Source organism: Salvelinus fontinalis, chromosome 6 (assembly GCF_029448725.1).
Source record: "Salvelinus fontinalis isolate EN_2023a chromosome 6, ASM2944872v1, whole genome shotgun sequence".
Lineage (NCBI taxonomy): Eukaryota > Metazoa > Chordata > Actinopteri > Salmoniformes > Salmonidae > Salvelinus > Salvelinus fontinalis.
Window position 1 is genome coordinate 45,316,045 of NC_074670.1, and position 22,178 is coordinate 45,338,222.

General features: G+C 41.9%; 2 protein-coding genes across 2 annotated transcripts in view; both read right to left on the reverse strand.

Annotated features, from left to right (window-relative positions):
* Positions 1–4,450: 4,450 nt before the first annotated feature.
* Positions 4,451–8,104, reverse strand: LOC129857897 (guanine nucleotide-binding protein subunit beta-2-like 1). The gene is made up of 7 exons (XM_055926578.1): positions 7,892–8,104; positions 7,107–7,278; positions 6,290–6,533; positions 5,836–5,946; positions 5,258–5,398; positions 4,887–4,997; positions 4,451–4,563 (listed from the first exon to the last, which is right to left on the reverse strand). Exons 1-7 carry the CDS (start codon positions 7,998–8,000, stop codon positions 4,498–4,500), a joined length of 954 nt encoding a protein of 317 aa, XP_055782553.1. The 5' UTR covers positions 8,001–8,104; the 3' UTR covers positions 4,451–4,497.
* A 672-nt stretch (positions 8,105–8,776) lies between these two features.
* The window catches only part of LOC129857898 (collagen alpha-1(XXIII) chain-like), a 211,474-nt gene continuing 198,072 nt past the window's right edge, over positions 8,777–22,178 (reverse strand). Inside the window, exons 21-32 of the mRNA XM_055926579.1 lie at positions 22,013–22,084; positions 21,847–21,900; positions 21,572–21,637; positions 21,415–21,441; positions 19,440–19,499; positions 19,274–19,345; positions 19,124–19,150; positions 18,975–19,028; positions 15,684–15,770; positions 13,901–13,993; positions 12,145–12,183; positions 8,777–11,234 (exon numbers count right to left, since the gene is read on the reverse strand). Of these exons, the coding sequence (XP_055782554.1) occupies positions 11,085–11,234; positions 12,145–12,183; positions 13,901–13,993; positions 15,684–15,770; positions 18,975–19,028; positions 19,124–19,150; positions 19,274–19,345; positions 19,440–19,499; positions 21,415–21,441; positions 21,572–21,637; positions 21,847–21,900; positions 22,013–22,084 (801 nt within the window). The 3' untranslated portion in view covers positions 8,777–11,084. The remainder of the gene's footprint in view (positions 11,235–12,144; positions 12,184–13,900; positions 13,994–15,683; positions 15,771–18,974; positions 19,029–19,123; positions 19,151–19,273; positions 19,346–19,439; positions 19,500–21,414; positions 21,442–21,571; positions 21,638–21,846; positions 21,901–22,012; positions 22,085–22,178) is intronic.

The following is a 22,178-nucleotide window of genomic DNA, read 5'->3' on the forward strand; positions in this document are numbered from 1 at the left end:
CTGTTGCTGGTATTTTGGCCCATTCCTCCATGCAGATCTCCTCTAGAGCAGTGATGTTTTGGGGATGTTGCTGGGCAACACGGACTTCCAACTCCCTCCAAAGATTTTCTATGGGGTTGAGATCTGGAGACTGGCTAGGCCACTCCAGGACCTTGAAATGCTTCTTACGAAGCCACTCCTTCGTTGCCCGGGCGGTGTGTTTGGGATCATTGTCATGCTGAAAGACCCAGCCACGTTTCATCTTCAATGCCCTTGCTGAGGGAAGGAGGTTTTCACTCAAAATCTCATGATACATGGCCCCATTCATTCTTTCCTTTACACGGATCAGTCGTCCTGGTCCCTTTGCAGAAAAACAGCCCCAAAGCATGATGTTTCCACCCCCATGCTTCACAGTAGGTATGGTGTTCTTTGGATGCAACTCAGCATTCTTTGTCCTCCAAACACGACGAGTTGAGTTTTTACCAAAAAGTTCAATTTTGGTTTCATCTGACCATATGACATTCTCCCAATCTTCTTCTGGATCATTCAAATGCTCTCTAGCAAACTTCAGACGGGCCTGGACATGTACTGGCTTAAGCAGGGGGACATGTCTGGCACTGCAGGATTTGAGTTCCTGGCGGCGTAGTGTGTTACTGATGGTAGGCTTTGTTACTTTGATCCCAGCTCTCTGCAGGTCATTCACTAGCTCCCCCCGTGTGGTTCTGGGATTTTTGCTCACCGTTCTTGTGATAATTTTGACCCCACGGGGTGAGATCTTGCGTGGAGCCCCAGATCGAGGGAGATTATCAGTGGTCTTGTATGTCTTCCATTTCCTAATAATTGCTCCCACAGTTGATTTCTTCAAACCAAGCTGCTTACCTATTGCATATTCAGTCTTCCCAGCCTGGTGCAGGTCTACAATTTTGTTTCTGGTGTCCTTTGACCGCTCTTTGGTCTTGGCCATAGTGGAGTTTGGAGTGTGACTGTTTGAGGTTGTGGACAGGTGTCTTTTATACTGATAACAAGTTCAAACAGGTGCCATTAATACAGGTAACGAGTGGAGGACAGAGGAGCCTCTTAAAGAAGTTACAGGTCTGTGAGCCAGAAATCTTGCTTGATTGTAGGTGACCAAATACTTATTTTCCACCATAATTTGCAAATAAATTCATAAAAAATCCTACAATGTGATTTTCTGGATTTTTTTTCTCATTTTGTCTGTCATAGTTGAAGTGAACCTATGATGAAAATTACAGGCCTCTCAGAACTTGCACAATTGGTGGCTGACTAAATACTTTTTTGCCCCACTGTATGTCATCTTCATAGCAATGATAGGAGAGACCATGTGAGGATATGATGGAGCCGAGTGACTTGGTATATAGAGATAAGAGGAGACACCTAGAGACGCCCAGCTCTCAGAGGGTGGAGAGGAGGATCTGATGGTTCACAGTGTCGAAGGCAGCGGATAGATCAAGGAGTATGAGAACATGAGAGTCAGCTTTGGAAGTGCAGAGAGCCTCTGTGACAGAGAACAGCAGTCTCGGTTGAATGATCCATCTTGAAGCCTGACAGATTAGTGTCAAGATCGTTCTGTGAGAGATAGCGAGAAAATTGGTCAGACAGCACACTTAAGTGTTTTGGAAAGAAAATAAAGGGACAGTGGTTTGTAGTTTTTGGCATCAGAGGAGTTGAGGGTTGGTTTCCTGGAGGGGAGCAACTCGGGCCATTTTGAAGTCAGAGGGGACGCAGCCAGTGGTCAGGGATGAGTTGATGAGGGAAGTAAGGAATGGGAGGAGGTCTCCAGAGATGGTTTGGAGAAGGGGATGGGTTTGAGCGGGCAGGTTGTCAGGCGGCCGGACCTCTCTAGTCACATGATTTCATCTGGAGAGAGAGGTGAGTAAGAGGTCAAGGCGTAGGATAGTTCTGTGTGAGTGGGACCAGATGTTGTCAACCTTTTCAAAGTGGTTGACAAAGTCCTCCGCAGATGGAGGATTAAGGAGCAAGGAGAAGGTGGGAAATAGTTTCCTAGGGTTAGAGCTTGAAATTTAGAATGATAGAAAGGCTTTAGCAGCAGATACAGAGGAAAATAAGGTGGCGAGCAGGAAGTGAAAGGATGATAGGTCCTCTGGAAGTTTAGTTATCTTCCTTTTTCGCTGAGCTGTCCGCAGCCCTGTTCTGTAAGCTCGTAATGAGTCACTCAGCCACAGAGCATGAGGGGAGGACCGAGTTGGCCTGGGAGGAAAGGAGACATTGCAAGTCACAGGATGTGGAAAGGGAGGAGAGTAGGGTCGAAGAGGCTGAATCAGGAGGCAGAATTATTTAGCAGAAGGGAGAAATATGATACAAAAGTAGAGTAGTGGGGGAGATTGAGAGAGCGAAGACTGCGACGCCGCATGATCATCTGGGCAGGGGCTGAGAGACTAGGGTTCGAGGAGAGGGAGACAAAAGGAAACAAAGTAGTGATCAGAAACCTGGAGTGGGGTTGCAGTGAGATTAGTAGGCAAACAGCCTCTAGTAAAGATGAAGTCAAGCATATTGCCTGCCTTGTATGTGGGTTGCATGTTGTTTATCAGCAGTCAAAGAAATGAACCCCATAAGTGGTCAGCTACACATGTCTTTATGTGCAAGTCTTATTTTGTATACCATCATACTGTAGGCAATCATCCCCTTCCCCCCAAAATTAAGAGGGGAAAAAATGGTTTCTGGTGTCTAAATATCATTTTTTATTTCATCACAGGATTTTATGTTACACAGTTTCCTGATAATACTTTGGTATTACAATTAAATTCATTTGAATCGCACTTTGTAACAAAATGTGGAAAAAGTCAAGGGTTGTGAATACTTTCTGAAAACACTAAATATTTAATGTGTGTGTTTAACTTACATTTGGGGAACATGAGCTTGATCTCTCGCTCGGCTGAGAACGAGACACTGCCATGCATTGCATTCCTTAGGTCAGAGGTGCCATACTTGGCTCGCAGGCTGGGGAAGAGACGACATGCACATGTAGCCTACAGTAAGTGCTCAGTCATACAGTATTATTGATCGGTCATTTGTGCAATAACTAATATGCAGTAGGTATGCGGAGGTAATAGAATAACTAGGCCTACCGGTATTTGAACTGGATGGACAACGTTTTGTTGCATATGGATAAATATTTGCTCTCCTAATAGGTGGACTTCCATTGGGTGAAATCAGTAAAAATTCAGATAGCTGTCAAGGTTTCTAAAGACAAATCCCAAACCACACTTAGAGAACCGCAAGTAAAAACAGCCAGTGAATATCTTCCATTTGGGGTGAGAAGAGGTTAGAAGACAGCTGGAAACCCAATCCTCTACCTTCTGACTGACCATTCTGGGTGTCTCCCTGGCCTTGGTGCAGTTGGACAGGTCTCCCAGTGGGCGATAAATCCAGAGCTCATGAAGGCCGTTAGGCTTGGGAAGAACAGCTTTCCATACTGCTCAACATAGTCACTGCATTGCTCCGGACTCTTGTCAAAGAGCAATTGCACAGAGAGACACGATCACATAGTGATTCATGTGAAGTGTACATGGCAGATGTCGAGTTTGTCTGATCATGTCTGTGGATCAAACCAAAGCACCGCACACAATCACCCAATCAAATTTGCCAATGTCCATCAATTCCTTTTGGTTCATTACTCTGGTATTGTTCGGTTTTATTGCCTAGAGACGACATTCATAAATTTTCAGCAGTAGCCTCTACTTTGGCAACACCCCCTTTGTATTTACACATTGACAGCCACTGATGTCACAAACTGGCTAGTGGCGATGCTATGGGCAGCATGAATGTTTGTTTTTCAACGGCTGTGCTGCGTGTCTAAATAAACGTTGTACACCAACCTGTAACAGTGAACCCAGAGCTGAGAATGATATCTCAGTGTGGTGTATAGCGTCAGGTTTGTGCAATCCAAGAGTTCTCTCCACGTAAATCCGAGGAGCGGGCGTCTGATTTTTACGCGTTTGTCATAACGTTCGCTCTTGTAGTGTAAACTCCCCCTCAATCTCGCCTGGTTCAGATTAAAATTGGCGCTAGTGCAAAATCTGGCAATCTGATGACGCGAATATGACGTAAATTTGCAACATGTTCAAATTGGTAATGGGATAACGTTTACCGTATTACAGGCTGGCCCATAGTAAAGCTGCCCAAGTTGAATAAAGTGTCAGCTTCCTAGTTTACAAACCTTTTCGAAGTGGTTTGCTCAGTCCCATCGATGTTCGCATTGTTGCTAGGATACCGACAACGGCAAGAGATGTAGACCTCTTGACCGCAAGTGGAGAAACGCAGAAGCCCAGTAACACGTTGACTGTGACAATTACAAATCTTCTCAAATATGTGAAAATATGTTGCACCCATTAATCACAGAATCACAACCCAATTATAAAAGGTCAACAAAATGTCTGCATTAAAATTATGCCACACATCGTGCAAACATATTCAAAGTCACTCAAACTAATTTCATTTAAAACTGTCTTTTATTCATCATCAAATGTGAAAAGGTCCTTATCGGGTTCCGATGGTAACCTGCCACACTCTGATCAGGTTATCCGTGTAGCCAGCAAACAGGGTCTGTTAAAAGAGAAGGAAAGAATAAGAAAATGGCCAGAAGTTCCAAAAAAGAAGCCATTGACAATATATTAAAGTATAATGCTCCCACTAGGGTTGACTCCAAGTGCTAGACATTGCATGAATATGTACTACTCTTGTTCCTATACCCATCATCATTGCAGGACTTGTCATCAGAGCCAAAGCTCAGGCAATAAATGTCACTTTGTAATCACAGGGCAAGGCAAAACAACCCAGCAGACACTACTTTCTGAGAGCAGACTGAAATAACACGACCGTGTTCTAGAAGTAAACCCAGGGTTCTAGCGTAGCTCTGTGGGACGTACCTGTCCATCGGCAGACCAGGCCAGAGAGGTGCACTGTGGGGGCTCGGCCTTACTGTTTGTGCTGATAACCTCCTGTCTCAGCTCATCCACAATGATCTTACCCTCCAGATCCTGAAGGGAGGAGAAGGGGACTTATGAGCATAGCTTTGATGTGGACATGGCAAGCACATTCTCAGGTCCAACAGATGGCTTCAGAAAAGGACGCAGTTAGCAGAGCTCAGAAACAGCCTCTTTATCATCATAGAAATAAGATGGCATTGGAATTTTCCATCATTGCTCCTTGACTAATGTAGATTACAGACTATAACGCCAAACCGTCTTTCCAGCCAACTGCAGTCAGTGCTGATGTATTCTGAGAGTAGGAGTCTTACCCAGATCTTGATGCTGGGGCCGGTGGCAGCACAGAGCCAGTAGCGGTTGGGGCTGAAGCAGAGGGCGTTTATGTTGTCACCACTGTCTAGGGTGTACAGGTGCTTGCCCTCGTTCAGGTCCCACAGCATGGCCTGACCGTCCTATGGAAGGAGAGAATGGGATTCGGGGTCAAATGTCAGCCAATGGACAATGCAAATGCACATTCTTGCTTTGTAGGGCAACTTGGGCATGCAATTAAGTGTAGTCCATGGCCATTCACTGGGGATACAAACCATCAACAACCCTAAATGGCAAATCTCAGTAGGCAGGTTTGAGTACACTAAATTACTTTTCAAAAGTGCCGGTTGCGTTCAGAAACAGCCTCTTTATCATCATAGTGAAACAGACGGCATTAGAATTTCCATCATAACTTTGCAACACCATATTTAACGCCAAGAACTATCACCAAGTTACTACATCAACCACAGACCTTTATTGAATTTGACCAGATCAGATTAAGGCAGAAACTGCAGGTGAACAGTGACAACCTTAAATCTATAATGTAATAGCAAATATTAGCAGGGTGCTTTCATCATACCTTTCCACCAGAAGCGCAGAGAGAGCCATCAGGAGAGACGGTCACTGTATTCAGGTAGCCAGTGTGGCCAATGTGGTTAGTCTTCAGCTTGCAGTTGGCCAGGTTCCACACCTAGAAACAGAACAGTGGGGAAGGCCATGTGTCAGGGTACACTGATAAGAAAAATACCCGCTGGAGGTGAACCATTTCAAGCGTGCAATGTCGAACACATTTGCAGCCTGGTTCCTGTGCCCATCATCATTGCAGGACTTGTCGTCAGAGCCAAGGCTCAGGGTGATTATGTCACATTGTAATCACAGGGCAAAGCAGGAAAACACTTAAACAGAGAGCTTGATTTATTACATCTACAGTAACCAAACCCTTTAAAAAGTATCAAGACTTCTGCTTCGTTTAATAATCTACGCAGCCAACTGTCCTAGTGAGTCACTTGTGCTGTATGCAGCGTTGTCCGTACCTTGACCATCTTGTCCCAACCACAGGAGACAATGATGGGGTTGCTGCTGTTGGGCGAAAAGCGCACGCAGGACACCCACTCAGAGTGGCTCTCATCCTGGATGGTGTACTTGCAGACTCCCAGGGTGTTCCACAGCTTGATGGTCTTGTCCCGAGAGCCAGACACGATCTGCCGGTTGTCGGCAGAGAAAGCCACACTCAGGACGTCCTTGGTGTGGCCCACAAAGCGACGGGTGGTGGTGCCACTGGAGAGGAAGAGAACCGTTGAGTCCATGTGTAAATCTTCATACTACAGATGACTAATAACCGTTGTAATTGCCGTGTTCAAGTCAACATTGAAACCAAGGCAGCACATGATTCTGATATCCACCTCTCATCTTTCACAGGTAAGCGCAGGTTGCAATCAGAAACAGCCTCTTTATCATCACAAGGATACAGACGGCATTGGAAGTTTCATCACTTTAGAACCAGCATTTTGACTGCATCTCATGTCTGCAGCATGATATGAAACCACCAACATTTCCTCCCTGGGCGTATGCACCAGGGGTGAAACCCCTTTACCCAAATGGTTGGATTGATAACCTCATCCTCACTGACCTGATATGACTGGAGGGGTGTAAACAGGTTGGCAGAGGCAGATAACTATTGTCCTAGAATGTCTGTAGGCTTTTGTTCCAGCTCAGCAATGAACCACCCAGGACAAAATGAGCCAACTAATCCTAGTCTTCAGTTCAGACCAGAATTAGATGTACAGATGTCTGCACATAATTTAGACCTCTGTATGGTACTAAACCATCACCCCACGACCCTAGACTTACGTGGTGAGATCCCAAAGGCGGAGCGTCCCATCCCAGGACCCGGACAGGGCAAACTGTCCATCTGAGGAGATGACCACATCACTCACAAAGTGAGAGTGTCCCTTCAGGGCACGCTGGGGGATGCCATAGTTGGTCTCGTCACGAGTCAGCTTCCACATAATGATAGACTTATCTGTAAGAGAAATGGTGATTATACATTTAAATCAAAAATAAAAAAAGCATTATGGAATGGTAGAGATTGCAGTTGAACAACCATAGGTAGGCCTAGCTAACTAATGTAACACGGTCGGTTGACAGAAGCAAAAAATGCATTGCCATGTAAGCTGTCCAACTATCGACGCGTTAAGTATGGGAAGCTAGCTAGCCAGCCAACTACCGGTATGTTGCCGTCAACAATTACCGACAGACAAGTAAAATCATACCTTCCTCGAAACAAACTTAGAATAGACTGTTATGGTAGTTCCAATTCAATTGTCAGGTCTAGAAATGCATTTTTCATTGCTAGCCTACTGGACATTTTGTCCACTTGGCGGTGCACGTGGATGTGGTGTCGGCACAGCAGGCGACGTTTGATCTCAAGGGCTAGCAATCAGACATAACTTACTTGTAGAGTAGTTTTTCCACTAGACATTGCGTTTGACGCAAGACTCTCCCCCTACATTGATTGAGCTCACTTTCATGATTTACGTTGTTTAAGCAGTCGCGGCTACACATCAATTTAGCAAGGTAACATGCTCGGGGTTAGCCATATCGCCGACCATCGTAGCGGGCTGAGAAGCGCTTACCTCGGGATGCAGACAGAATCATATCGGGAAACTGAGGGGTAGTCGCGATCTGGGTGACCCAACCATTGTGCCCCTTCAGGGTGCCCCTTACTGTCATCTGCTCAGTCATTTCGGCGAAGTTTTAGTGTGCCTTTTTCAAGGATGGATATAGATTAGTTTGAGGGCTAGGTTTCCCTAGGTCCTCTCACATTTAGGCACAGAGAAAAAGGAAGTTCAGACCCGGATGCAGAACCTTTGAGGGGTCGATCGCGCGCGGAGTACACTGGGAAGACAGTTTTAACCCTTTCATGCCCGTGTGTTTTATTATTATTTTTACCTGGATTTTACTCTTCTTCCATGTCAAACAGAATAATATTCTTAGAAAGATTAAAGAGACATTTGCAAAGTTATAATTGTAGCAATCATGTTATGGATGGTGGTATTCCCCAAAAATGTATCCCAAAATTGTATTACAGTTACATAAATGTAAGTGCTGTAAAGGTGTGCCATGAAATAGGCCACAGAAGGTATTTTATTCCAATACATGCTGGAAATATTAGTAGGCCTAATGCAGAGGTTCTCAAACTTGGGGTCCCTTATATTGAAGTGGTGTTCCTTGAGAAAGTCTGTAATCTTATTAAACAAAAAGGCAAGAAAACATTTCGCGTGGGATCCCCTATATTTTTCTTTGGTCAATTTGGGTTTGCAAGCAGAACAAGATTGTAACCCCTGGCCTAATGATTGCTGTCAGAATACATTATGGTTCTTTGCTCTGAATAATGCAGTAGGCCTACTATTCCTAATGCAAAATACATTTTCCTAATTATATAACTTTATTTTTCCTACAATTTTTGAAATATGAGTGAGGATTGTTAAGAACAAATGACCGGAAGAGGTTCAAGAAGGTAACAGTATATTTTATGGAGTTTATTTCAGTCTACATGTTGAGTTGACCAGATTTGACATAATACAAAGATAAAGATAGCAGTTACAAAAATAGCTTAATTATTTTACAACCAAATACACAACCAAATAAACAAACTCATAAAATCGACCTAATACTGTAATATTTTTGTTATAAAACACGCTAAACTGTACTGAGACATTGTGTCACCAATGGATGGCAATTATTCCTTAATTAAATGAGAAACTGAGGATATCTGCCAAAGAAATAAACCTGTAATATTGCAGAGAAACACCAGTTTGTTAAGGTAGTGTACCACACACATTGCTGCATATATCCAACATCAAAGGCCCAATGCAGATGTTTTTTTAATCAATATCAAATCATTTCTTGGTAACAATTAATTACCTTACTGTAATATATTTTAATTAAAATGGGGAGAGGTTTAAAGTCTACTTTGTATTGGTCTATTAACCAATTTACCAACCTCCCGCCCATGAAAACCTACTGAATAGAAAGGTCCTGTGTAGATTGTATTTTCAATCAGGAACTATTAGGAAATAACACTGATAAAATGTGTTCACACTTTCACAGTGACTGCACTGGGCCTTTAAATGAGAGGGTTGAAGGAAACAACAAATATGATTGTGCACTACATCCCAGTTTCAAATATAACACTTTGTGAATTAAAATACTGAAAATGGTACATTAATAAAGTACAATATAATGAACTAGTTGTTTATTATCTTATCTTAATAATAGCATAAATGTGCTATAGTGAAACCCACAAGACAAGTTACTTTTATCTGCCATGTGCTCTTGACATTGAAATTGAGGTGTGTGTGTGTGTGTGTGTGTGTGTGTGTGTGTGTGTGTGTGTGTGTGTGTGTGTGTGTGTGTGTGTGTGTGTGTGTGTGTGTGTGTGTGTGTGTGTGTGTGCGTGCGTGCGTGCGTGCGTGCGTGCGTGCGTGCGTGCGTGTGTGTGTGTGTGTGGACCATACAGGAAGACTTGAGAAAAACAGAAACGCAGAGTGATCGAGCACCAAGTAGATAGATTTCCAAAAGAGAATTCATAAAGTCAGAAAGAGTGATCGAGCACCAAGAAGATACATCTCCAAAAGACAATCCATAAAGTCAGAAAAGAAACATGTAAATCAGAAAAAATGAAAAAATGTAATTCATGATGTGATAATGTATAAAAAAACAAACAAGTAGGTATAGTTAAACCAACCGTCAATGATGACCTTTTTGTCATGGTGTGTCAATGTGGATCAATGAGTAAAACTATTATTAAATCAATGACTTTGGTTACATTATTGTACTTCAGTCTGTGAACTCTTGTCTTATATGACTAAACTCGTTGGTTAAGAAAAACAAACAATACAATTTTAAGTCAGCAGCAAGAATTCATACTGTTGTTGAGAAAACAGTATTTCATCTAAATGTCTCTTTAGCTAAGGTTAAGTGATAATACTTAAATATACGTCTTCAACACTGTACTGTCAACACTGTCAGAAAATACTGATGTGATATTTCTCATTGGCATCTGATGAATGCCAAATACAAATCACAAAGTGACTTAATATTCAAATGAACTTCATATTCAACTTCATTGATGGATTACTCCATATTTGTTAATACTGCAAATGGCTCCTTCAGTTCTGACTTTGAATTTAACACAATGAACTTAGTATGCATCTGTATATTATACAAACACGTCCATGCACAGGAATGCAAAGGTAACTGAACTAGATAAAATCAAATAAAACATCACACTTGTCATCACTCCCAGTAGTGTCACCCACTCACAAAAAAAAACAACATCTGCGTAAAGAAACAATGCCTTGTGGCATTTTACATGGAAAGACTGTTAGAGATTGTTCTTTGCAAAGTAAATACCTCAGTAACTTATTGCCTTTGTGTGCTGGTATGGGGGAAGCTACTATATATAATGATGTGACTTGTTGATCATGCACTTTATTAAATGGAAACACTAAAGTAAAGAAGAGCAACAAATTAAATTGTCATATTCCATATCATAAAAACACTTTCATCATATCCGTCGGGTGAATCCACAGACATCATATATTATTATTATTATTATTATTATTATTGTGTAATCATAGGTAAATCCTTGCCTCTGTAGCCCAGAACCAACTGTGAGTGTGGTAAAAAACTACAACAGCCAATGGGTGAGATTCCTCTTCAGGTGAAAGTGTAAATGAAGTGTTCTGTGTCGCCCTCTAGTGGTATTTTTCCATAATGCAGGATCTCAGTATTCTTCAATGAACTGAATTGCACGGAACTGTTTTATGACTCTCTCAATAGAGGTTGTCTGTCCTCTTTGCTCCCATGACTGTCTGTCCTCTGTCCTCCAGGCCTGCTCTCCCCTCTGGGTTGAGAGAGAGCGAGACGCTTGCGTTTGAGCTTCTGTCTCCTCCTCTCCTCCTCCTTCTCCTCCTTTAAAAAACAGAGAGAGGAGAAGAGCACTGACCAACACTCCTCCATTTACCACACCAGGAGGTCTGTCCATCCGTGGGGTTGAGCAGGGCGGCGCGAGCACACACTCCCATGCAAAATTAATGACCAGGCAGCAATATGGCAGACGAGACTCCATTAGTAAGACCACTCTCCCTATCCATCCACTTTCCAGCATGTGTCTGTATGTCCGTTAGGTTTGGAGTCTGTTTGCTGCTTTATTTCTCTGTCTTGATGTTTCTCAAAGATGTCTGTGTCTCATTGACTCCATTTTACTTTATATCCAGAGTCTATGTTTACAAAAAATATCTGTATCGATCGATATATGCGGTCTGGTTAATATTGTTGACTCAAAATAACAAACAAAAAAATCTCTATATATTATATAAAACGTTTCCATAAAAAGGCAAAAAAGAACATAAATGCGATGTAGTATTCAGTTGCAATATATACCATATCAATATGTACAGTGGCCATGCTTGATGTTAGTCATCACTGCAAGAGAAGGAGAGTAGGGATTAGGGGGGGTCACAGGTCAAGAACAACACTAATGTTAGCAAATCACTACAGCTCTATAATACATGCTTCATTCGTCATCTTATAATCACACTCATAAGATGATGATTATATAACATACATATTATAATCATACTCACACCCCAATAACATTTATACATTGGGTTTAATACATGCTTATTGGAACAGTAAAAATAATCTAAGTTGGGCAATGAACATTGCGTTGTTCCTTGTTGTTCATTGTTTATTATCTTGAAGCTCTGGTTCGATAGAGAATGTACCCGCATCACATTGCATGTGGTTGTGAATGAATGTACTACATATAACTCAGGCAGGTATTAAGCAACCCTGGGTGTTAGAATCTACCCCCACTCACCTTGTGCCAACATCCTGGTATGGGCAGTCCATCCTGTCCCTGGGGATAAGAGAACAAGAGAGAGGGGTGGTCAGTGGGGCAGTTTCACGTAATGTAGGGGGAAAACGCTACATTTTAGTTGAGTTTATTAGGATCCCCATTAACTACTGCACATGCAGCAGCTACTCTTCCTGGGGTCCACATAAAACATACAAATAACATGACAAAGTACAGAACAGTTATAACCAAGGACATTAAATTCAATATACACTGTATATACACGGTATATATACAGCATAGCAGCAAATAATAATAATAATAATAACACATATAATGAAATAAGAGTTAAATCGTGGAAAGACACCAAGAAACAACAAAAATAGTATTTACACACGGTTCGTACTGTACATATTTACATTTACATTTAAGTCATTTAGCAGACGCTCTTATCCAGAGCGACTTACAAATTGGAAAGTTCATACATATTCATCCTGGTCCCCCCCATGGGAATTGAACCCTGGTCCCCCCGTGGGAATTGAACCCACAACCCTGGCGTTGCAAGCGCCATGCTCTACCAACTGAGCCACACGGGACCATATTCATATATACAGTTCAATTAGATATTTAGAAAGAACGAGAGCTGCTGTGATACAATATTTTTAAAATCTGTTCTTTAAAGCTAAACTTGCTTTTTGCCTCTTATGGCAGAGCATTCCACGATGACATGGCTATAGATAACTGAGTGACACATTAAATCTGTTTACGGTTTGGGTACAGTGAAGAAACCCATAGTGGTGTGTCTGGTGAGGTATGTATGTCTGTTTGAGGTGTATGCAAATAGGTTATACAAGTAGTTCGGCATTTTCAACACACACATGTCTCTTAAAAAGACTAGAAGAAAGGTAGTCCATTTCTCCTAAACCGTCAGCCATGAAAGACTATCACGCATGTTGTTATTGTTAGATCTATGTGTGCAGTTAAGGCCGAGGCATGCTGCTTTATTTTGAGGCAGCTGCAACTTCGCTAGGTCTTTCCTTGCTGCACTTGACCATATTACTGGACAATAATCAAGATGGGAGAAATCAGAGCCTCAACAACTAGTACAGGTGGTGTTTGTGTAAAAAAAACAGACATACCTCACCCCATCTTCGCAATAACTTTGTCAATATGTCTTGACCATGATAGCTGGCTATCCAATGTTACTCCTTGAAGTTCAACTTTTTCAACTTCTTTCAACGGTCACACCCTTTACGGACCGCTCCAGTTGAGGTTTAGGTCTAAGAGAATGCTTTGAACCAAATACAATGCTTTTGGTTTTTAGATGTATTTAAGACCCGTTTTATTGGTCGTTACCCATTCGAACACTGACTGTAACCCCTTGCCAAGAGTCTCAGTGAGCTCACTGGCTGTAGGTGCTGATGTGTAGAGTGTGCAATCATCAGCATACATCGTTTTAATAGCTTCTAAAAGCACAATACCATCCCACATGCAAGTCAGCACATTAACAACCAACAACCACACCAAGACGACAACACAACTCAGCACAATCTTTATAAGAAAAAACAACAATATGGAGCTGGAATTATACTGATCTATGGATTCCTGTGACCATCCTGCCTACTGATGTAAAAAAAAAAATACAGAATTCAAATAGCAAACACACAATGGAATAGGACAGCGGACAAAGGGAAATAGTGCATGTGATAGAAAAGGGAAAAAGGCAGACACACAATGCAGGAAAGAGGTGGAAAGGTGGAAACAGGTAGAGATACTGTACCAAAGGACAGGAGGCCTCGAGGCCAGAAGGAGGAAGAGGGGGAGGAGCGGACTGTACCTCCTCGTCAGAAAGTCCTTTAGTCCCACTAGAACCCTGTCAGCAAGAGCCAACCTAGTGTTACACACACTCTGAACGTACATTACCCCCATAGACACAGAATAGCATATACAGTGCCTTCAGAAAGTAGTCAAACCCCTTGACTTATTCCACATTTTGTTGTATTACAGCCTGAATTCAAAATGGATTAAAAATATATATACACACACTACACGATAATGACAAAGTGAAAACATATTTTTATACATTTCTGCAACAAAGATAAAAATGTAATACATAAATATCTAATTTTCACAAGTATTCACAACCATGAGTCAATACTTTGTGGAAGCACCTTTGGCAGTGAGTACATCTGTGAGTATTTCTGGGTAAGTCTGTAAGAGCTTTCTACCTCTGGATTGTGCAACATTTGCCCATTATTCTTTTCAAAATTCTTCAAGCTCATTCAAATCGGTTGTTGATCATTTCTAGACAACCATTTTCAGGTTTTGCGATAGATTTTCAAGTAGTTTTAATTCAAAACTGTAACTCGAGCCACTCATGAACATTCACCGTCTTCCTTGTAAGAAAACTCCAGCGTAGATTTGGCATTGTGTTTTAGGTTATTGTCCTGCTGAAAGTTGAAATGATCTCCCAGTGTCTGGTGGAAAACACACGAGTAGCGGACTACATTGCAACTGTTCGCCAATCCTCTAGGATTTTGCCTGTTCTTAGCTCCATTCCCTTTATTTTTTATCCTAAAAACTCCCCAGTCCTTAACAATTTCAAGCATACCCATAACATGATGCAGCAACCACTATGCTTGAAAACATGGAGAGTGGTACTCAGTAATGTGTTGTATTGGATTTGCTTCCTTCTTTTCACTCGGCCAATTAGGTTAGTATTGTGGAGTAACTACAATATTGTTGATCCATCCTCAGTTTTCTCTTATCACAGCCATTAAACTCTGTAACTGTTTCATTGGCCTATGTTGAAATCCCTGAGCGGTTCCTTCCTCTCTACGACAACTGAGTAAAGAAGGACAGCTGTGTCTTTGTAGTGACTGGGTGTATTGATACACCATCCAAAGTGTAATTAATTTCTTTCTTTACCCATCTAGCAATAGGTTCCTTTTTTTGTGAGTCATTGGAAAACCTCCCTGGTTTTGTGTTTGAATCTGTGTTTGAAATTCACTGCTCGACTGACGGACCTTACAGATAATTGTATGTGTTGGGTTCAGAGATGAGGTAGTCGTTCAAAAATCACGTTAAACACTATTGTTGCACACAGAGTGTGACTTGAGTGTGATTTGTTTAGCACATGTTTACCCCTGAACTTATTTCGGCTTGCCATAACAAAGGGGTTGAATACTTATTGACTCAAGACATTTCAGCTTTTCATTTTTGATTCATTTGTAAAAATGTCAAAAAACGTAACGTTCCACTTTGACATTTTGTGGTATTGTGTGTACTGTAGGCCAGTGGGGGAAAAAAATCGCTATTTAATAATGCTTTTTAAATTCCGGCTGTAACACAACAAAATGTGGAAAAGGTCAAGGGGTGTGAATCCTTTCTGGAGACACTGTAGTAAGAAATCATAGAAATAGAGATGGAAATGAAAAAAGTAAATAGTCAAGTATCTACAATTGTAATTACATAAAGTTGTTGCATATTTGATCAAGTCTGGGTCAAAGGAGCTAAATGTCCATAGGCTCATGGATGAAAGGTCACGGTTGAGTGTGACATACCACAGGACAGGGCTGGTCCAGTCCAGGAGGACCCTGCTCCCCCTTACCGCCCTTCAGACCTCTCTTCCCCACCGTCCCCCGGTCACCCTGGAGAGAGAGAGAGAGAGAGAGAGAGAGAGAGAGCGCGAGAGAGTGAGAGAGCGAGAGAGTGAGAGAGTGAGAGAGAGAGAGAGAGAGAGAGAGAGAGAGAGAGAGAGAGAGAGAGAGAGAGAGAGAGAGAGAGAGGTCAGACATGCAGTGTTGGGGTGTAGTTCCACTAAATACAATTCAACTAGTAATTCATTGACATGTTGCAGTACCTTGGTTGAAGTTGAACTAAATTATAATCTTTGTAGTCTTTTAAGTAGTCAATATTTTTTTTTGCCTGCAATGGTGAAGGGAACTAAACACTATATTTTCAACCAAAAATATAGGCTTTTCTCGCAAAAACCCCACAACATTTGTATTATATGACATTTCAGATTTAGATATGATAATTTTTCACGAGGTAGATTTAATGTAGTGAACTACTTTTTCAAAGTAACTTCAGCTAACCAACTATATTTACCTTAAGGGTAGCTTTACTGTAGCTCAACTTCTTCCAGTGTGAAGTAGTTGGTGGCTTGATAAACTACATTTTCAGAGTACCTAACCCAACACTACTCTGACATGTCTACCTCGGATCAGGCTCTCAGAATATCACTAAAAATAGCAACCCAGAAAAGGACAAAGAAATTGCCATATTAACATATATAGCCTGAGAAACAAGGTTCATAAAATTGATAACTTACTAACATCAGAAAACATACATATTCTGCCCATCTCTGAAACACACTTAGATAATTACTTAGACGATGCAGTAGTAGCTATACATGGTTATAGAATATATTGGAAAGATAGAAATGCAAATGGAGGAGGTGTTTGTATGTATGTCCAGAGTCATATTCCTGTTAGGCTGAGAGAGGATCTCAAGTCAGATGATGTAGAAGTAATATGTCTACAGGTTCATCTGCCTCACTTAAAATCTATTCTTGTGGGAAGATTCTATAGACCACCGAGTGCGAAAAAGTCAGTATTTTGGACTATACGCGTGAAATGCTCAATAATGTATGTGATATTAACAGAGAGGTATATTTTCTGGGTGACCTAAATGTTGACTGGTTGTCATCAAGCTGTCCACTCAAAATAAGTTTCAAGCTGTAACCAATGCCTGCAATCTGGGTCAGGTTATCAGTCAACCTACCAGCGTATTTACAAATAGAACAGGAACTAAATCATCCACGAGTATTGATCACATCTTTACTAATGTGGCAGAAATCTACTCTAAAGCAGTATCCACACCCATTGGATGTATTGATCATAATATAATAGGCATATCTAGAAAAAACGAAGTTCCAAAGACTGGACCTAAAATTGTGTATAAGCAATCATGCAAGAGGTTTTGCAATGATTCCTATGTCGAAGATGTGAAAAACAATTGATGTGTAATGAGGAACAACTTAATGCTGCATGGACTCTACAAGGTGTCATAAGCATTCCACAGGGATACTGGCCCATGTTGACTCCAATGCTTCCCACAGTTGTGTCAAGTTGGCTGGATGTCTTTTGGGTGGTGGACCATTCTTGATACACTGGAAAATGTTGAGCGTATAAACCCCAGCAGCGTTGCAGTTCTTGACACACTCAAACCGGTGCGCCTGGCACCTACTGCCTGTTCAAAAGCACTTCAATCTTTTGTCTACACCATCGGGCCCCATCCAGAGTGTCCAACACCACCCAGCACCATCGGGCCCCTTGCAGAGTGGACAGCACCCCCTCACCCCACTCCCCCCCATGCTAACAGCACAACACCTGAATCAGAAGAGACCAACAGTCCAGCAAGATAGCTATGCAGAAGTGGCATGTAGAACAGAGCACCATGCTGTAGCTGAGCTAAACCAGTTTCTAATAGAAAGAACAATTGGTTCAAAAGAAAATAACCTAATTCATGAAAAAGCATCTAATCAATTGCATTGTTTCAATTACCTCCCCAAATCATCCGACTATTATCTTTTTTCCCCAACTGCCGCCAGTTTGACGCCAAAACATAGACAACAAATACATATTGACATAGTAAAATAAACAAGTGTTAAAAAATATATATAAAGGATATTTCATGCTGAAACTCTCATATGATCACCAAAGGTATTCACTAAGGGCGCGTTCATAAATTCACTCTGGCTATTAACTCCAATTTCAGGGCGCTGTCGTCTGAGTATGCCAGAGCGCAGAATAACTGATGAATTTACAAACGCTGAATGCTCAACACCTGTATGGCCAGCGTCAGTAAACGTTGCCAGCAGCACAGTTACAGACACCAATGCTCTGGATGACATGAAAACATCCTAACCAGCTCTGCTATGGTGAGAAAAATGGTCAGTGAGGTGTTCTCTCATTTGTGTCTGGAAGTAGCAAGCCAGCTAGCCAATGTTAGCCAGTTCGATTAGGTGCTTGACTGCCGTTGTGAGGTCAGAACGCTCGGATCAACCCTACTCCTCAGCCAGAGTGCGCTCGGAACACTCCGAGAGCACTCTAAGGGCACTCTGAACACTCCAGATTGAATGTACGGACACACCCTAAATTGACGGTTTGTATTTAGCATAATGTTTAGCAGATTTCTCATTTTCTATTTAAAATCAATTCATATTTCATATATTTTTACATGTGATGAGGCCAGAAAGAGGGCCAGAGTAATTAGAGACTCCTCTGATAATCTGAAGTACCCAAAAGGGCCATTAGATGTCTTGTGATAGATTACATAAAGTATTTGAAAGATACCGAAATTCTGGTTGTTTACTGGTAAACTACAGTAATATACCCTCCCTTTGCAACCCTAGTTTTATAAGAGCTACCCTCGCGAAAAAGGTTCAAACTAGCTCATATAAATATATGTAGCCTTAGAAACAAAGTTCATGAGATTAGTAATTTGCTAACCTTAGACACTCATATTTTCTTCATTTATCTTTATTACTTGCGTTAAAGGCATAGCTTACAAAGGCAAATGGTTGTTTATTGGTACTTTGGGACTTTGACCCCAGATTGGGAGGGTGAATGATGTAGACTAGCATAGTGGTTGTCACATCACAGAGACTTCAAATACTGATGAGGGAAAACGGGATTTCGAACATGTACTGGCTAACCCACCAACTTTAAATTGACAAGACCTGCTTCAATGATGGCAGGTAAGCATACAGGTGCAGCAACACTGATTGTGATGTGTATGCATAATAGCAGAACTGTGACCTAGAGAAGGGAAGAACATGCTCCTCCCACCTTGTCTCCTCTGTCTCCCCGGTCTCCCTTCTCTCCAATCAGGCCTGGGAAACCCTGTAGAGGGAGGAACAAGTTAGTGTGGGCTGCAGTGAATTCCCCAGTCACACAGTCTGGTAGGTCAAAGTTCAAAAACACTATTTCATACTTACATCCATTCCAGGCTCCCCAAACTTGCCCTGTCAACACACAAATCATTGAACGCATCAGTACCACCATGACCAAGACCATGAAAAACCATGACATGCAATGATCGTAAGCCTAATATGCTAAGGTTATTTGATAATGAGGGCGTCACCCACCTTCTCTCCTTTGGTGCCTGGGAGACCCACCAATCCTGTGGAGCCGGGGGGACCCTGAGGGCCATCAATACCCTGGGGAGGACAGACACGTTAGATATCATCACCATCATCATCACCATCATCAGCAGCTGCAGCTCATAATCTATGAATCTACAGTATCACTCACCCTCAGTCCAGCAGGTCCAATGTCTCCCTTCTCCCCTTTAGCTTTGTCTCCAGGCTCTCCCTGCAGGGGAACACATTATACTCAGTACACTCTACAACACTCAAGAGCACGTACAGATGATCTATCTTGTTGCCTAGTCATTTTATCTCTACCTATATGTCCATATCAACCTCAATTACCTTGTACCCCTGCACATAGACTCGGTATAGCCAAGTTATCATTACTCATTGTTTGTCTCGTTTGTTTCAATTATTTTCTCTCTGCATTGTTGGGAAAGGTCCGTAAGTACAGTGGCTTGTGAAAGTATTCACCCCCCTTGGCATTTTTACTATTTTGTTGCCTTACAACCTGGAATTAAAATAGATTTTTGGGGGATTTGTTTAATTTGATTTACACAATATGCCTACCACTTTGAAGATGCAAAATATTTTTTTTTTGTGAAACAAACAAGCAATAAGACAAAAAACAGAAAACTTGAGCGTGCATAACTATTCACCCCCCCAAAGTCAATACTTTGTAGAGACACATTTTACAGCAATTACAGCTGCATGTCTCTGCAAGCTTGGCACATCTAGCCACTGGGATTTTTTTCCATTCTTCAAGGCAAAACTGCTCCAGCTCCTTCAAGTTGGATGGGTTCCGCTGGTGTACAGCAATCTTTAAATCATACCACAGATTCTCAATTGGATTGGAAATGGAAATGTAAACGTTTCCCCTTAAACCCCTCGAGTGTTGCTTTAGCAGTATGCTTAGGGTCATTGTCCTGCTGGAAGGGTAACCTCTGTCCCAGTCCCAAATCTCTGGAAGACTGAAACAGGTTTCTCTCAAGAATTTCCCTGTATTCAGCGCCATCCACAATTTCTTAAATTCTAGCCAGTTTCCCAGTCCCTGCCGATGAAAAACATCCCCACAGCATGATGCTGCCACCACCACGCTTCATAGTGGGGATGGTGTTCTCTGGGTGATGAGAGGTGTTTGGTTTGCGCCAGACATAGCATTTTCCTTGATGGCCAAAAAGTTAATTTTAGTCTCATCTGACCAGAGTACATTCTTCCATATGTTTGGGGAGTCTCCCACATTCCTTTTGGCGAACACCAAACGTGTGTGCTTATTTCTTTCTTTAAGCAATTACTTTTTTCGGGCCATTCTTCCATAAAGCCCAGCTCTGTGGAGTGTACGGCTTAAAGTGGTCCTATGAACAGATACTCCAATCTTTGCAGCTCCTTCAGGGTTATCTTTGGTCTCTTTGTTGCCTCTCTGATTAATGCCCTCCTTGCCTCATCTGTGAGTTTTGGTGGGCGGCCCTCTCTTGGCAGGTTTGTTGTGGTGCCATATTCTTTCCATTTTTTAATAATGGATTTAATGGTGCTCCGTTGGATGTTCAAAGTTTCTGATCTTTTTTTATAACCCAACCCTGATCTGTACTTCTCCACAACTTTGTCCCTGACCTGTTTGGAGAGCTCCTTGGTCTTCATGGTGCTGATGGCATGGTGGTGTCCCTCGTTTAGTGGTGTTGCAGACTCTGGGGCCTTTCAGAACAGGTATACTGAGATCATGTGACAGATCATGTGACACTTAGATTACACACAGGTGGACTTCATTTAACTTTTGAAGGTAATTGGTTGCACCAGATCTTATTTAGAGGCTTCATAACAAAGGGGGTGAATACATATGCACACACCACTTTTATGCTTTTAATTTTTTATAATTTTTTGAAACAAGTTATTTTTTAAATTTCACTTCACCAATTTTGATTTTATTTGTATGTCCATTACATACAATGTCCATACAATAAAAATCCATTTAAATTACAGGTTGTAATGCAACAAAATAGGAAAAATGCCAAGGGGGATGAATACTTTTGCAAGGCACTGTAAGCATTCCACTGTTAGTCTACACCTGTTGTTTACGAAGCATGTGACAAATACAATGTGATGACAGACATTACTGTACCTCTATGGCCTTATTGTCTTACCTTAGGGCCAGGCGTTCCATGATGACCCTGGAACACACAAAGATATCATTTCATGTCAGTCTTATGTATCTGAAATGATTCAGCCACATCATATTGGGGAACAGAGGGGTGAAACTCTTTAGGTGACACACAGACACTCTCGTATAGTGACACTCACCATGTACCCTGTAGGTCCAGGGGGTCCTGGGGGGCCGGGAGGGCCCGGCTGAGAAATCATCTGAACCTGAATAACAGAACAACAAACACATTAAAGATGATGAACATATCCATGGTTGTATCTCAAATGGTGTCCTTTGAGACACAGACAATATGTAATTCAACTGTCTGCCAAGGTATGCTCCACATGAAGCAGTGTTCAATGCCAATATGATACAGATTCAAAAACAACTCTTGAGTGTGTGAATACCGTATACACCAGTGTGCTTTACTTACCAGGTTATCTTCCAGCCTGGAGTCTCCCTTGTCCCCCTTCTGTCCATCCATCCCCTGAGACAGACAGAGAGGGGGATTTAAATCTCTTTACAGTAGGCTACTCAACAATATGTATACACCTCTAATGAAAGGGGTTATTACTTTGGATTCCCGTCTATTTACTTACCCCTGGCCCAGAGAGACCCATCTCTCCTTTCTCTCCTTTCTCTCCGATCGACCCCGTCTCCCCCATATCTCCCTTCGGACCGTAAGAGGAGAGAAGGTTAGAGGTCAAAGGTGAGAGGTGAGAAATTCAGGACAACTGATTAATCATGTTCATTATCATTCCAGAT